Source organism: Liolophura sinensis, chromosome 1, assembly GCF_032854445.1.
Source record: "Liolophura sinensis isolate JHLJ2023 chromosome 1, CUHK_Ljap_v2, whole genome shotgun sequence".
NCBI classification, from domain to species: domain Eukaryota; kingdom Metazoa; phylum Mollusca; class Polyplacophora; order Chitonida; family Chitonidae; genus Liolophura; species Liolophura sinensis.
The window spans coordinates 29,106,052-29,122,954 of NC_088295.1; the positions used below are offsets into that span (position 1 = coordinate 29,106,052).

Below are 16,903 nucleotides of genomic sequence, written 5' to 3' on the forward strand. Positions count from 1 at the left end.
ACGCATGCGTGTTCGCATTAAGTATTCAACATCCGCTGTATAAACACGTGGAGACCATGATGTGATTTTGCTGCTAAAAATTCGTCTTGTGGAAATTAGAGTTCCGATGGCGAAAGAAAAGTCTACTGTACGCTTGCGAGGAGGGGCAAGTTTGGTGAAATGTTGTCCAACATTTTCATGGGATTCAAAGTGAGTGGCTTTCGCCACAATGCGAAACGAAAATATTCAATCCAATCCAAAAGCTCATGTCATTGAACTCCGACTGCTCAACAATGTAGGCCTATACGCCATTCATTCAGAATGTGGCAAACGAAATGTGATCACATCTGTTCAGGCCTTTAAATTTAAGTACAGAAGCAGTAAAGAGCAATCCATCTGAGCTGATTTCATACGACGATGAGTTTCATTTTCAGACGATGAGTATCAATTTCATTGATGGTTTTCCCTAACCCCGAAAGACTCGAACTCCTTTTCTTATACAGGCCTAGTGTCGGATTTTCGTCGCTTACAATGGTAATTTCGTACTCAAAGAAGGTCCAGACCGATTGTCTTTGTTATGGAATAAGTCTCGCGAAAATGAAATTCACCAACCTAAAGACCTGCTTTCTGCACCCACGAGCCGCCACAACCGCGCCACCACCACCACCACCACCACCACCATATCTCTCCTTGATTTAGAATAGATTTATTATAGCCATGAAGGCTTCCACTGTATATGCTTCTCGGCAAATACCACCATCTTCTCACTGCTCCACTATGAACATGATGAAACAGGACATGTGAGTGGCTGCTCAACATGGCGGCAATGGCCAAGGAGTTTATACTGTGCCGTCATGGCTAGAATAAATCTATTCTAAATTGAGTCCGGACATATGGTGGCGGTGAAAGTGGAGAAAGCAGGTTTTTAGGTTGGTGTCATTTATTTTTGTGAGACTTGTTCGATAACAAAGGCAATCGGCCTGGACCTTCGTTCAGTACAAAATTAACAATGTAAGCGTCAAGACCCCAACGATGATATGCCAGTATAAGAAAAGGAGTTGGCAACTTTCGGGGCTAGATTGGCCCTAGATGTTATGCAGTAGCACTAGAGGCTAGAGCATGTGTAGCGGAAGCAGATGTAGTTTACAAGCTTTCATAGAAAATAATGTGATAAATGTGCAATAATCCTAAATCCTACAGTTAGCCACCTTTCTGGTCCAAGAGGCGTATGTCTTAAAAATAGTTAACATACCCAAAACAGTACATACCAACTACAGAAGAAAAAATTGACGTTTTCAAAACTTTCATATAATTAAGGAGACAAATCTATGCACAGGAACAAACACCTATGTCATATATATTCGTGACCTGTTTTATTTCCAGATTCCTGTTTTGTTGTGCTGGTGACACTGTGAAGGTACTGAGTATTACCAGTGGAGAATGTGTCCACATTCTTAAAGGTCATAGGTCACCAGTCACATGTGTTCAGGTCAATCCTAAAAATAAATTACAAGTAAGTACAAAAGTCATCTGTTTCTAGTTTGTCATCAATTGTATCAGAACAAAATTACAAGATTAGTGTATGTATTCGGTTATACAACCATTGATGTTCTTTTCCTTTCACATTGATTCTGTCAGAATGATATTTGTCAAGTAACAGGACTAAAACGGTGAAATAATTTTGCATGCCTGTTAAATCTACCTCAGGAGGCTTGTCTTTTTAATCTTTTGTGCACTTTATTTTGTCAAAATATTTAAAAGTGATTTTAGACACTCTTCATGTTGTTATTATCAGAAGTCTTCATTCTCAGATTGCTGTCAGACCTTTGTACTTTGTACAAGTTCTGCTACATGTACAACTAAAAGCTGTAATGTTGCTGTTGTGCTCTGAACTTGGAGCTAAAACACTGTATTCCTGTCAAAAGCATTTATCAAAATTTACAGATGTTGGGTTTTCAATCTGTACATCTGAAAAAAGTGTGAATTTCACTCTTTACTTTCACTTTTTGTTTTCAGATATTTTCATCATCACTTGATCAGACTATTATCAAATGGAACTACATGGATGGAGTTCAGCTTCGGGTACAAATCAGTTATAACACTAATAATCAACCTGGTGGAACTCCTTATGTTTTTCCTCTCTTTTATAAAGTTTTATATTTAGTTACATTGAGACACATTCACTGTGTGTCCAATGAAGTATTTTAAATTTCTTGGACGGATAAGACATTCTCTTGTGTGTGCATGTGTGCTCATATTGCGGCACGTACTTCCATTTTTGCATCAGCTAAAAGCGAAACTAATGTTGACTTCTTGTTTGGATTGAGGTAAAAAGGATCCTTTCAGTCACTAGTACACATTTAAATCCATATATGCAGAAAATCTGATAAAGTGTTAACTTTCCTCTCTGGATTGTCCGGATTGAATCTAAGGCCACGGTAAGAAAACATGGATAACGAGACAGCTGCGCAGACGATAAACAATAGCAGCAAACCTTGACTGAAACCTTTTAGAGTTGACTTTCTTCGTACAACTGACTGGACAAATTGTTCTTTCTATTTTTAATTCATGACGACTGATGAAACCGTCGCTAAACTTGTCATTTAGGGCTACGTGGTCCTGTTAGGTTGATTTCCAGGTCTTCTGGCGCACTGCTCCAAACTATTAGTAGACCCAATTTGCCATGACTGCAAAAAATTATTTCGACAAGCGAAAAGGAAATACTTCTGTGGATTGCAACAACATTTCAACAAAGGATTGCATTTATACTTGCAGAAGTGATAATAAAGGTCCTATTCTCTAATGCTTTAGAGTGAATTTAGGAGCCCACTTCACTATGCACCAACTGGATTTTGGAATTCATTGATTAAACATTGAGGCAGGGAAATATCAGAAAGTTGTTGAAAATAGACCCTAACATTTAATTTAATTAAGTTACTAAATTGGCAAGTCTTGTTTAAAAATTGCAGATCATCTGCTATTGTACTTACTAAAACTTTATGGCTGGAGAAAAGTTGCAGGCCAAAGGAGATTTTCTAATTCAAGCCCTGACGATATGTCCCTTTAATGACTACATATATGTTTTTTTTTTTACTGGTCACTGTCTCTTTGTAGAAATTCCTATTACACTCACCAATATTGAATTTCTGGCTGCCGAAATGGTTGGACAATTCTGTTATTGTATTGAGGAAAACATTTGCTGGTGGTGAGTTACCTCCCTTTTAAGAAGGATTTTTCAGATTTGTTTCCATGTTCTTCAGTAGTATTGTAGAACTGTTGCACCTCATATGGCCATTGTGGTTTCAGTTTTAACCAGTTATCTTTCATTTCCGTAGAGTTGATTTAGAGTATACTATTATCCTACTTTATCGCATCACCTCATAATGTGTATACATTTGGGTTACTTCATAACTCAAAATATTGTTAACTTGTGTTTCAGCCTGTGATCTCAGTACATGTCATCTGGTCGAAGATAAGAAGATTAAACTTGAAACTGTGATTGAAAGATGTTCTGGTGATGCTCGTGGTGTTGCCATGGGACACGAGGTAACCTGCAAAGCAATAGTTATTCTACCGTGAATAAAACACAATTTTACCAATTGTAGAGAAAACATTTTAACACTGTAGTAATGTTTTTCTTAAATTAACATCAAACACCAACCAAAAAATAAAATTAAATGATAAAATAAATTATTTCAGATATAAATTTTCATGAATTTCACCCCATTTTGTGTTTCAGAATGAGTACATTGTATCAGTCCAGGAAAAAGGGCTGAAGATATATTCATTTAAAAAGAAAATATTAGAAGAGTAAGTTATTTGCTTAAATCATGCTTTGAAGTTTAATACCTGTTTAATTTTTAGGACAATACATGTATAACAGTAATCTTGATTTTAAGGTCTGTGTATAGATGTTCTGGATTAACATTCGAGCATTATAGAAAAGAAGCTTCTCATGTGATTTGAAAAGGTCACACTATTAAATGGACAGACAAAATTTCCTGTGACAGACCTCAGTTGCTTGCATTATTCCATCCTTCTTTGTAAATCAGACATGAAAGCCTAGAGTAGACTTGCTTTTGTGTAAGTTTATATTGATTTTGTCAGTTTGTTTATAATTACAGCTTTTTTGTTTGATATGAACAGAATGAAAGAGGGTTTAACGTATAATGTATTTATAAAGATTTAATACATTTTGCATTTCAGACATCGTGTCAAGAAGGAAAAAGTGACTTGTGTAACTTGTCATCCAACAGAATATTGTATAGCCGTGGGGATGTCTGATGGAAAAATACAGTTCTGGTAAGTATATAGTATATGTAGCTATGGGGATGTCAGATGGAAAATACACTTTTGGTAAGAATAGCTTTGGGGATGTAGGATGGGAAAATTCTCTTGTGCTAGGCACAGCTGTGGGGATGTCAGATGGAAAAATACACCTGTAGTACGCATAGCTTTGGGGATGTTGGACAGGAAAATACACTTGTGGTAAGTATAACTTTGGGAATATCAGAGTGGAAATACACTTATGATAAGCATAGCTATGGGATGTAGGATGCGAAAATACACTTGTGCTATGCACAGCTATGGGGATGTCTGAAGGAAAAATACACTCATGATAAGTATAGCTCTTTGGGATATCAGACCGAAAAATACACTTGTGGCACGCATGGTTTTGGGAATGTCTGATGGAAAATACACTTGTTGTAAGCATAGATATGTCAGATGGAAAAATACGTATAAATACACTTATGGTAAGTATGGCATTGGCAAAGTCACATGGAAAGTCCTGTGAAGCACAGCATTTAAAATATCAGATGCGAAAACAAATCAAGGCCTAAACTGCATTCATCTCCCCATGTACATTTTTTGGCATCCATTTGAGCGTTTAGTCAGCAGTTTTTAGATAACAAATATCTGAGTTCATTTGTGCAAAGTTTATCGGGGATGCCGAAGGTTTATGTGAATGAGAAAATGGCATCTCACCATACAGTGTTTAAAATTCATTAAATCTTAGCGTATAATTTTTTTCTGAATTCATTACAACTGAAGAATTTAAATTTTGTTCTTTGTCTTTCTTGCACAGAAGACATGTTGTTTTTCTTTTGTTTGTTTATAAAATACAGTAAAATTATTGAAGCGCCATGTTCCAGCCGACTTGCTTTCTCTGACATCCGCGATAACTAGGTCATCACTGCTTTTATCTTAGAAGTCACCGCTACAGAATTGAAGCGAATCCAGTAACAGTTGAATGCCTAGATCAGCCGAAGTGGTGCTTAGATTTATTTCCATTTGTTTCAGAAATGAAGATGAATCTAATTCTACAACAATGCTAAATCATCACTTTCAAAGTACACAGAATACCTAATTCTACAACGATGCTAAATCATCACTTTCAAAGTACACAGAATATATCAGGGAACCAGACTAGGCTTCTGCTTAGGCTGTTATACAAAAATTACCTTCGACGTTAGAGAGCTAGAGTAAAGGTGACGTCATCTTGCCCTTAATAATGGAGATGTGCTGAAGCTGTGTCAAGACGACGTTTCACTAATCTTTGACTGGGTTGAAAAAAACTCTAAAAAATTATTTAATGCTAGTTTAAGATACTTTGATCAGTGGACATAAACATTGGTTAAGTACTGTCTTTCACTTGAAGTATTGACTGTGGGCTCTTTCCTCTGGGCTCTGCCTGATTTCCTCCTACCATAATACTGACTGCCGTCGTATAAGTGAAATATTCTTGAGTACAGGGTAAAACACCAAATAAATATTAAGTGTTGATATCCATCATGAGTATCTTCATGTTAGAAAGTGGCACGTGTGCTTTTATTGCTTGGAAGTTTAAATTAGTTCCTTGTCCCTTAGAAAGTTGGCACATGTGCTTTTATTGATTGGAAGTTTGAATTAGTGCCTTTTCCCTTAGAAAGTTGGCACGTGTGCTTCCATTGCTTGGAAGTTTAAATTAGTTCCTTGTCCCTTAGAAAGTTGGCACGTGTGCTTCATTGCTTGGAAGTTTGAATTAGTCCCTTGTCCCTTAGAAAGTTGGCACGTGTGCTTCATTGCTTGGAAGTTTGAATTAGTCCCTTGTCCCTTAGAAAGTTGGCACGTGTGCTTCCATTGCTTGGAAGTTGGAATTAGTCCCTTGTCCCTTAGAAAGTTGGCACGTGTGTTTCCATTGCTTGGAAGTTTGAATTAGTCCCTTGTCCCTTAGAAAGTTGGCACATGTGCTTCCATTGCTTGGAAGTTTGAATTAGTCCCTTGTCCTTAAGAAAGTTGGCACGTGTGCTTCCATTGCTTGGAAGTTGGAATTAGTCCCTTGTCCCTTAGAAAGTAGGCACGTGTGCTTCCATTGCTTGGAAGTATGAATTAGTCCCTTGTCCCTTAGAAAGTTGGCACGTGTGCTTCATTGCTTGGAAGTTTGAATTAGTCCCTTGTCCCTTAGAAAGTTGGCACGTGTGCTTCATTGCTTGGAAGTTTGAATGAGTCCCTTGTCCCTTAGAAAGTTGGCACGTGTGCTTCCATTGCTTGGAAGTTGGAATTAGTCCCTTGTCCCTTAGAAAGTTGGCACGTGTGCTTCCATTGCTTGGAAGTTGGAATTAGTCCCTTGTCCCTTAGAAAGTTGGCACGTGTGCTTCATTGCTTGGAAGTTGGAATTAGTGCCTTGTCCCTTAGAAAGTTGGCACTTGTTCTTCCATTGCTTGAAGTTTAAATCTGGCTTATTGTAAGGGAAGAATGTGTACTGTGGCATGTGTGGAAAGTCTGCACACCGGTCTACTCAAACTTTTCATTTTCCAGGTGGAATTTCCTGAGCCGTACAAATGTGGTGAAGACGACCTGTCACTGGCATGCTTTACCAGTCCTCCATCTGACCTTTACGGCTGAAGGTCAGTGCATATAAACTGTTTACTACAGCCCGAACTCTCTTGTAATGGGGCCAGAAATTGATTTAGAAGATAAAGCTATATGATAAAGACTACTGGTTAGAGCTAGGGTCTGTTTCGGAAGTTTGGAGATCTGAGCTCAGAGCTGGGTCAGGCCATATAAAAGACTTTAAAAATGAGACCTGATGATGCCTCATGTGGCACTCAGCACTCAACGCTAAGAAGATAGAGAAAGGAAACAGGAATGGAGACAGTGACTTCAGTATGATACTTCAGTGGGGGTATATACATATATATATACATATATATATATATATATATATATATATATATATATATATATATATATATGTAAGCATATGTACATTCACTGTATGACTCCTTGTCATATGACTGAAAATTATGTATGAAGCATACATATGTACATACATTCTATTACATTAAAAGAAAATGTTAAAGCAAAACTGCTGTACTCTTTTATATTGTATTGCTACATAGACCTTGATTCTGCTGGAAGACTAAGATAATGGCCTTGTCCCTTTGCACTATTTCCTTGTGATTGTTAAATGTGACGACAACACAGCATTTTGAGTAATTCTAGACTGATGACATCTAATGTATTGAATTAACATAAATGTTTTTTCTACCTTATTGTGAACAGTTAGAATAAAACCCAGAGGTAAATTAACATGATGCCAGACTAGTTTTACTGTATATGCCGTGGTCTTTTGTAAGGCAATTTGACTACAGACCGGCAGTAATTTTCATGAATCTCTGAACATTGTAGAATTCTTTTGCACATAAATTTTTCTGTGCTGTCGCCATATTGTGATGCCATGAGTGAGGAAAACATTAGAAAGTTACTTGTGTGTATCGTGTCCTTCAGGCCCTCTTGTGGTCCTGTAGTCTCTGTTCAGGGGCCTGTTTCACAAAGCACACGCAGCGCTGGGAACACACAACTTCCTTGACATCCAGTCCTGTAGGTATTACGTTTTCATCGTAGCTACAAGTACGTAGCATTACATGCACGCAGCGCTGCTTGGGCTCCGTGAAACGAGCCCAAGATTTCACTCTCTGTACTGTAGTCTTTAATAGTTGATAAAACAATGGACGTGAACTCTTTGTTGACAGGTTCCTACCTGCTGAGTGGAGGGCATGAATGCGTGCTAGTGAAATGGCAGTACAACTCTCATCACAAGGAGTTGCTACCTCGTATGGGCGCTCCCATACGCTTCCTCACCTGCTCTCCGGACAACACCATGTATGCCACAGCTCATGCTGATAATGGTAAGTATACAAGGCTAATGTGCTCTGTTTTTGTGATGTGCTGGTTTCTGTGTTTGTCAGTGTAGGTTAGGTTTGAATATTGAATGACTGTTTATAGTACAGGTATAGTTTATGTCATAATCTGAGCATCAGGGTCCAGTAATAGAGAAAGCAATGTTTATAGGGGTGCTGTCTGAAAAAGTACTGCAGGTACTGAGCTCAGGGTTTGTATACATGTAGAGCACAATAGCATGAGGGAGATATTTCATCATTGATTGGATGTGTGCATATTAAGTATGGTATATTACTGAATTCCTGACTTAGTGTATTATGCATAAGAATCAGTGTTGAACAAAGTGCTAGGGGTGGTTCTAAAAAAGTACTACATGTATTGAGCTCATGGTTTGCACGCATGTTGAGCAGAATAGCAAGAGGGGGATATTCCATTGTTGATTCCCTGTGTACATATTAATACAGTAAACTACTAAATTCCTGACTTCCTGTGTTGTGTATTGTGTACTAGAATCAATGTTAAACAAAATGTTAGGGGTGGTGTCTGAAAAAGTACTGCATGTATTGAGCTCAGGGTTTGCTCACATGTAGAGCACAATAGCACAAGGGGGATATTCCATCTTTGAGTGGGTGTGTGTATATTAAATGCCATAAATTACTGAATTCCTGACTTGGTGTATTGTGTATTAGAATGACTGTTAAATGAAATGTAAGGGTTGGTATTTTTATTTAAATGTGTTGTATGTAATGATCTGAAGTTTGACATGCATGTAAAGTACAGTGACGCATTGGGGATGTTCCGTTGCTGATGCTCTGTGAGCATATTAAGTACCGTAAATTACCAAATTCATGATTTCAACTCTTTATGCAATGAGCTGAGGTTTTGCATTCATGTGTCTCGTACAGTCGAGCTCTTTGGTAGCCTTGCAACCAATGCTGAGTGAAGATTTCATTGGCGAAAGATGATCACATGATACCTTCAAGGTCATGTGACCCCAAAAAGTCACAGATTCCATTTTGTATGTAATCACACGACATTTCCATACATGCTGACTGGGTGATGTAGATGACTATGATCTCACAAGATCCAAATTGCCAGCAGATGGGCAAAATCTTGTTGGGCACATTTGTTTCTGGGGTTTTTGGTGCCCAAAATGAAACAAGTTGAATCTTTGGATCAGGTGTTCCAGACTGAGGAATTCTTGTTGCAGTTACTCACACACAAGTAAATTTCAAGGATTTTTTGTTGTCTGCATCAGGAGGTCTTGTTTTCGATAGCACACATTGTTTGTCTGTGCTGGGCTTTACTCCTGGATGCTCACGCTGGGGCACCTAGTCACCAGGTACATCTGATGTATCCAGTGATGGACTCATACTTGTTGTTACAGGACTCCTTTTGTCTCAGGTTTCACCTCTGTTCCTCTGTTTTTTTAGCCGGCAGATAGGAACATAATTTGCATAAACAATTACAATTTACAATGAAATAATTTGTTCAGGCCTTATAGAAAGTAACCAAATTCCTACCCAAAGTTTTACAAAAAAATTTTAAAAAACTGAAATATACATGTGTGTATAGACATTTCTGGGAATGTGCTGAGATGTATATTAGGTGATTGTATAGTTCAGACATTCAACCTCTGGTTCTTGTTTACAGTTATCCAGGTGATCAGCAGTAGCTTCAGCCTGTTACATGTGTATCAGGGCTTAACGCGGAGTCACCTGGAGCAGGTAGACAGTGAGCCCATACCTGTGGGCTTCCTCATCGATCCACGCACAAAGTGTCTCGTCACCAATGGGAAACCGGGCCACCTCCAGTTTTACTGCCTGCACTCTGACAAACAACTCTATAATGTGAGGCGGGGAAGCGGGAGAATTGCTTACAATATTTTAATTAAAGGCTTGGTTTTATTATGATGAGTTAATTTATACTCTTACAGTTTGAATTTCATTGTGGAATCTTTTAAGTTTTAATTTTAGAATCCAGTGGTTCCATTCAGTAAGTGTTCAGTAAAAAATCAGAGGAAAAAAAATTTATTTCCAGATTAAATACCTAAAAACATAACACAACGATTAACAGTTTAAAAGTTGCTTGTGTATTTCCAAACTCAAGTTTTCTTTTTTCAGTGCAGATTTCTATAATTTAACTACAATTATATTGAGTAAGTTTTTTGTGTCTGTATTGCAGCTGGATATTGTTTGTCAAAACTACATCTCTCCGGAGAATCTTAAAAAGCCAACTGTGATAACAGACGTAAGACAGGCATCATTTGATGACAAGGGGGAGTGGCTTGTTAGCTTGGAGATGTGGGATGATGGAGTCATGACACCAGAAATAAGACTGAAATTCTGGCATTTCAATGAAAGTTCACAAATGTAGGTAATATAGTTGATAAATTTTATCCAACTATGTAATACTATATGATGAAATATTATGAAATAGGCATAAATTAACACTTTGTTAGGCAACTCTGTTGTCCATCCAAAGGTAAACATGTTAAAGTTACTTCACATTTTATTACTTATGATGAAAGAAAAATGTTATTGGTTCTGCCTTTAACATGTGACAGTGTATATTGTTTGTTGCATGTGTTTCAGGTTTGTGTTGAATACACGAGTAGAAATGGCCCACCAGAAGAAGGTAAATGCTGTCGAGTTCCAGCCACAGCTTACATCATCGCAAACAGAGTTATCTCCCATGGTTGTGACTACAAGTAATGATGGGAACTTTCGCCTGTGGTCATTGGTTGATGACTCAGATATTTATCGTAAGTTACCATGTTTCATAGAACTGATTTATATTGCTAGGATGCATTTCACAAGAAGTAATTCCTGTATGAACTAATACATATATAAGGTACAGAACAGAGCAATTGGGTTGTTTTAAACCTCCAGTTAATAAGGCAGGTTAAGGCAGTTTAGATGAAGATAGGTAAAATCAGTAATCAATCACTATCTATTAACCATATGATTATTTGATTGATTAGTGTTCAACACCATACGCACACAGTGACACAGGGAATGTACAAATTCCCTGTCCACAATGGAGGATTGAACAAACGTCTGGTGTGCTTTGTGGCTAGGAGTTATGCACCTTATTCACTGAGCTACACCTTGCTCCCAGTAACCACATTACTAATGTCTTTAACCTTTGATGTCATAAGACAACCTTACATATTTTCAGGAGCTAGCAGCAGATGGAGCTGCGAGTCTGTTGGGTTTTATCGAGGGCTTCCTGCAGGACAGGCTGCTTTCTCAGAGGATGGTTCACTGCTGGCTGTTGCATTTGTGTCCATCATCACAATCTGGGACCCATATACCAATGCCCTGAGGACAACATTCAACAGAAAAGACCACCAGGACTGTATTCAGTAAGGACTTTCATCTACATCATTAAAATGCACATAACAGCTTTAAAATTGTTAGTGTAGGTACTTCCTCTTCTGGTGCTATGTATGAAGCCTGGATCTTTGCATAAATCCAGCAGATACCCCTGGTGGCCAACAGTTGAATGCAGCGCCATGGGCTGTTGAAGTTTTCTCATGACGTTGATGTTTGTGAGGATTGGACTTGAGTGTAGTCCAAGGATTGGTCAGCCCATTGGCAATATACTGTGACTAGGAGGGGTATCATGTCACTTGCCTTCATTATGGTGTATATACATTACAGGCAGCTGAGCATTGGAGTTTTCAGCCCAAGACCTCTTAGGCAGAATCCAGCCTTTTTTTGAAATAAAAAATTATAGAATTCGAAAATTTCCCCTTCTGTTTTCAGAACCTTACAGTTTGGTTTGCAGAGATGTTCCCATCTGCTTGTTAGTACATCAAAGACTCAGTTGACTGTATGGAACCTTCTTAGTTGTTCAGGTATGTTCCACAAAATTTATTGATAAGACTTTAGGAAAATTGCTGATATTAATGCAAATTTACCATTAATCAGTACAATCAGCTGACAGATGACCTAGTACAGTGTTTGTCTTTCATCAAGAAGGAGATTGCATGTACACGTTTTTGTTGTAACACATTTGTTTCAGTTATTATTGTAAGGATTTACATTTGCTTCAGTTATTATTGTAAGGATTTTCATTTGTTTCAGTTATTATTGTAAGGATTTTCATTTGTTCCAGTTTTTGAAAGAATTTATGTTTGTTTCAGTTATTATTGTAAGGATTTGAATTGTGTCAGTTGTTATTTCTAAGGATTTACATTTGTTCCAATTAATATTGTAAGAATTTACACAGGAGTATTTATTTATTTATTTATTTGATTGGAGTTCTTCATCTCCTTTCATTATAAGTAGCTGTGTTAAGAATTCACATCGTTTAGGCCATTCACATTTGTACTAAGGTTTTGCCTCATGATCCAGAGATTGAAAACCAGTGCGTTACTGGAGTGTTATGATGATAGGGATACTAATTAGTATATGTTGTGGTATATAACAACACATATAATGTACATATGACTAGAGCAGGAGTATTACCATCTCATTTCTCCCCAGTTAAGTGGAGTGTCAGCCTACAAGTGTCTGTTCTTGTGAGAGATTTGGGCTCAGAGCTCATGGCAGCCTTCACTAAAAACAGAGATGGTAAGCAATTACTCAGTTTCTCAGATAGTTTTGCTGTCTGAGTTGTGATTAGTTTTGTTCAAATGTGCAAATAATTTTGTTTTCTGTATGAAAATACACAAGGCTTGAATCAACATCTAGATTTTTTGATGTCTGTTCACGACATGTTGCAAGCAATTTAAAACAAGATTTGAAGTATAACGTAGACAATACATTTCTCATAAATAACCATCACCTTATTCAGCTATCTACAACGTCACATACAAAGCAGTATGAGAAAAGAGAAATCTGATTTGCATAGTCTTGGTGAATTCCATTCTGAGGTGTTCTGATCTAGTGAAAATTGTTCTGCAGAATGTGTGAAAGATCTCTTCGAATTGTGCTGTATTTACTTTACAGTCTTGCAAGAAGGGAAAATTACTCATCCTTTAAGTTGTAAGATGGTGCACATGTAGGTTCATATACTGTTCATTTGATTAACTATTTTTCTTTGTCTTTTTTTATTTATTTCTTCTTACAGTATTTGTGTTCAAGCCTTCAGATTCAACACCAGTTTATGCACAAGGCACTGGTAGCCACAAAGACATTGTTGCTGCAGTGTTTCTACCTCATGTGCAGAAGAGTTCATCAAAGGGAGAGGAATTGTTACCATGGGAAGAAACAGCACAGTTATATTTCATGAATGAAGATCAATTACTACTGACGATCACATCAGAAACAGAAGACAGTTGTAGCACTGAATCAATTGTACGTTATCACATTTACAGGCAATAATATTTAATTTCTGCTCAAATAAACATAAACATCTGCTGTCTTTTATCACTGTCAGGTTGTCCTGGTTGCTGTTTCTTGAGATAAATTGAAATATCTCTGAGAGTCATCACTAAAATAAAAACAGAAAGTTTACAACTCAGCTGGTTTGACTCCAGTTTTCGCCTCTTTCTTATACAGTTTACCACATGTAATACTAAATTTAAATAAGACCGTTTGTCAGGTACCCAACAAAGGGTGCTAGGGTGGTAAACGCTGATCAAATTATATATGTTAATAATAATAGCTCTTCTACTAAACATGTTATATTTGCAGAAACCAGTTCATCACAATTTACCTCAGCCCCCGATGAAGCTTCTGATGGCTAAGAATCGTAAGTCCGGTGTCAGAGAGGAGAAACCCAGGCTGTTTGACGCTGTAACTGGTCAGCCTGGAAAAGAGTTCATAAGCCAGGTAAGTTTCACATACCCTCAGATTAAGTTTGTGGTTCTGATCCTTCAGTAGGTTCAAGCCTTGTTGCCATAAAGTATCAGCAGAAATCGAACCAAAAAAAATGCTTCATATACTTCTGCAGTTTAAAGCAAAAGTGAGTAGAAATATTTAAATGATACAAAGGAAATCGTATGGAACAGAACTAATACCATGGTTCAAAAGATTTATGATGAATAACACTATTGTACTCCTGTAACTGAACAGTGGTCAAGAACAAAATCTTTGGTAGTGTGCCCAAAATTTTCTTGGTGCGACATAATAATATTCCTTATGTGACGTTGATTCAAGCAGATATGACGTCAAGTAAGGAAATTATGCTAGAATGACGTCAAAAACGTTTGAAAGTACATCAGTATTTCTGGCTACACCTCATCAGTGGGTGACTTGGGAGCCCCCTGTTCATGCCTGACATCACATCACACAAAAGTGGAATGGACAGAAAATTTTGTTCCTTATTTTTCTCCAAAATACACGAAATGGGGTTTAATACACTGCAGTTTTTTGATAATTAAGGAAAGCAATTCAGACTCTCAGTTAGGGTTATCATTTTGAGACAGGTTTTGACTCTGAAGTAGCACTTTAATGTCAATTTTTGGTCCCGTTTTATTAAGGCAATCGAGATACAGTGGTTTACGTGAAAATGTATCACAGTTAAACTTGGGGTTCAATTCATTCTACGAGTTTAAAAGTGGCAACCTTAGTTTGTGTCAGTATAGTGTGACGTGGTGGGACATCAGATGTACTTCCTTCGACATAGCCTTTCACTGGGGCAGCACCAGAAGTATGTTGCTGTCTAGAACTGAGATCCGTTTTCATTCTTCCCACGTTAGCTTTCAGAAATACAGATCTGTACTTTGCCGTTCATTAACCTGGAACTCGGTCTTTTTGAGTGTACTGTCCTCGATTTGTCAAAGCTCTACGCTTTCATGTAATCCTACAGTAATTCTGACTTCATATCACCTAATTATTCATGAATAATAAAGACCATAAGGTTGGTGAAGTTCTGAAGCTACATGTATGCCATAAGCCAACGTGTCAACAAACCACTGTTTTGTGCTCTGCACTAAGAAGGTTAGGGTGCTATTATGTATATGGTCGTAGTCACAAGTTCATCACTTCTTGAATGGTAATGACATCAAGTTATTCTTGCAGGGAGTTTTAATGACAACTTCTTCTGTTTCCAGATGCTCAGTACTTCAGCCATGTACTTCCACAGTGACATCTCTCTGTGGGGCATTCATGGAGTCTCTACTCATCAACAAGACAAGCAGGTATTCACTGAGTTGGCGGGAAATGGATTAAAAGATCCGCTATTAACGTAAGCAAATATATCTGGAAAAGGGGATATTATCATTAGAGATAAAACTGGCACACACCCTCTGTCTCTTTTGAAGGGAATAATAGTGTTCAATGTTATCATGGATTTCTCTTCTAAATAACTTTTCTTGAGTGGCATAAAAGAAAACAACGAAAGTAAATAAATTTAAGTGAAACTTTCAACAAATGTTTCTTGATATACAAATTCCAGTTCAAAACAGGAAGATGAGGAAAGTGGTGAAGAAATGAACCAGTCCGGTGGCGCGTTGTCAGGCAGTGACTCGGACATGGAAACAGAAACAACCAATCAGAAACCTCCAAAGAAAAGTGACACAGTCCCTAAATATGACCTTCATTCCAGTGGGAAACCCCAAAAGGAAGTTATGCAGGACATTTCAGAAACATCTAAGATGCTATTTAGCATAGGCTCAATCTCAGATATGCCATCTGAAGATTATAGTTGGATGAAAGCAGTTGTGAAGTGATGGTGCAGGTCACTTGAGCTGTTTGTATTTGGAGAACACGCCAGAATAAAACACAAACCTATTTCATATATATTGTCTCCGCTTCTTTGGATAAAAATGTTTTAATCAAGCCTAGTTTGAGAAAGAGACTCGGCCGAAGGGTGCTAGCCTCCGTATGTACGACAAACGAGTTGTGGAATTTGACTGGCTCTCATTGTTGAATTGGAAGTTTACCAATATTTTGTTGTTCGTTGAAGTCCTCTTGTCTTCCACCAATACAGTTTTGCAATACTACGCCAAACATGGGCATGCCAATTAGTAAAGGTCTGTGGTATATTCCACGGCACTACGGTTTCCTTCAGCCATAAATCTGAACGCCGCCGTATGAGTGAAAATTTTTGAATATTACTACATGCCATGTAACAATGAGTTACAGATCCATTAGTGTTGTAGAACGCCTGTGTAGAATATTACAAATTAGGGACACAAGGATAAACTACAAATCGTATTGTCACCGAAATAAAATAGTTCAGCGGCTTTAGTTGTTTTGTGCATGAAGGCAAGATAGTATATTGATAATCTTGCACACCTCAAGAAACGCATCGGCCCAGTATACCACAAAAACTTCAATACAGACTCATTCAGGGCACGGTGAATAACTATGCCATTCGTTGACGGGACCACGTGCCCAGTAACCAGAAATATAAATCAGCTGTGGCTTCTTGAGTCCATGCCGGCACTAAAGTATCTAGCCGAAGTCACCGCACCCAGTCACATTATGCTGACACTGGGCAAACCAGTCCAGTTTCTTTCCTCTAACATCCAGGACGGAGTGCCAAGGGAGGCCGAAAATAGAACAAGTCTTCGGTGTGATCCAACCGGGGTTTGATCCCAGGTTTTCCAACTTTAAGGTAGATGCTCTAGCTTGTGTTTATGTAATCCTTTCCTGCTGTCTGCTGATATTGCTTGAACTAGGCCTACCGCATATACACTTTATACAATCTTTCCGCACAGACTGATATGCTTTGGGCTGGATGTAGGCCGTTCTCAAAGCTGAGTGCATGTTATTTCATATACTCATGAGCATACACAAAGGCGTCCACAACCATTCACCACTTGCTTTTAGTGCGTCTTTGAGAAGAATAATGCGGAGAAAGA

The 16,903-nt window shown here is 38.0% G+C and overlaps 2 protein-coding genes across 2 annotated transcripts in view; both read left to right on the plus strand.

Annotated features, from left to right (window-relative positions):
- On the plus strand, positions 1 to 15,819 carry LOC135482019 (WD repeat-containing protein 75-like). Its single transcript, XM_064761833.1, has 19 exons — positions 1 to 189; positions 1,363 to 1,492; positions 1,996 to 2,061; positions 3,094 to 3,184; positions 3,419 to 3,525; positions 3,719 to 3,789; positions 4,186 to 4,281; positions 6,778 to 6,866; positions 7,995 to 8,150; positions 9,796 to 9,992; positions 10,327 to 10,514; positions 10,737 to 10,906; positions 11,323 to 11,509; positions 11,913 to 12,004; positions 12,636 to 12,722; positions 13,222 to 13,448; positions 13,788 to 13,925; positions 15,149 to 15,235; positions 15,493 to 15,819. Exons 1-19 carry the CDS (start codon positions 107 to 109, stop codon positions 15,508 to 15,510), a joined length of 2,280 nt encoding a protein of 759 aa, XP_064617903.1. The 5' UTR covers positions 1 to 106; the 3' UTR covers positions 15,511 to 15,819.
- LOC135475385 (telomerase protein component 1-like) overlaps positions 15,527 to 16,903 on the plus strand; it is a 21,899-nt gene continuing 20,522 nt past the window's right edge. The window contains exon 1 of the mRNA XM_064755297.1: positions 15,527 to 15,641. Coding sequence (XP_064611367.1) covers positions 15,527 to 15,641 — 115 coding nt within the window. The remainder of the gene's footprint in view (positions 15,642 to 16,903) is intronic.

Excerpts from the sequence above, each read along its gene's own strand:
- LOC135482019 (XM_064761833.1), top strand. The coding sequence starts at position 107 with ATGGCGAAAGAAAAGTCTACTGTACGCTTGCGAGGAGGGGCAAGTTTG. Across the intron at positions 11,510-11,912 it reads GACCACCAGGACTGTATTCA|AACCTTACAGTTTGGTTTGC; the intron begins GTAAGGACTTTC and ends TTCTGTTTTCAG. Across the intron at positions 12,005-12,635 it reads GAACCTTCTTAGTTGTTCAG|TTAAGTGGAGTGTCAGCCTA; the intron begins GTATGTTCCACA and ends ATTTCTCCCCAG.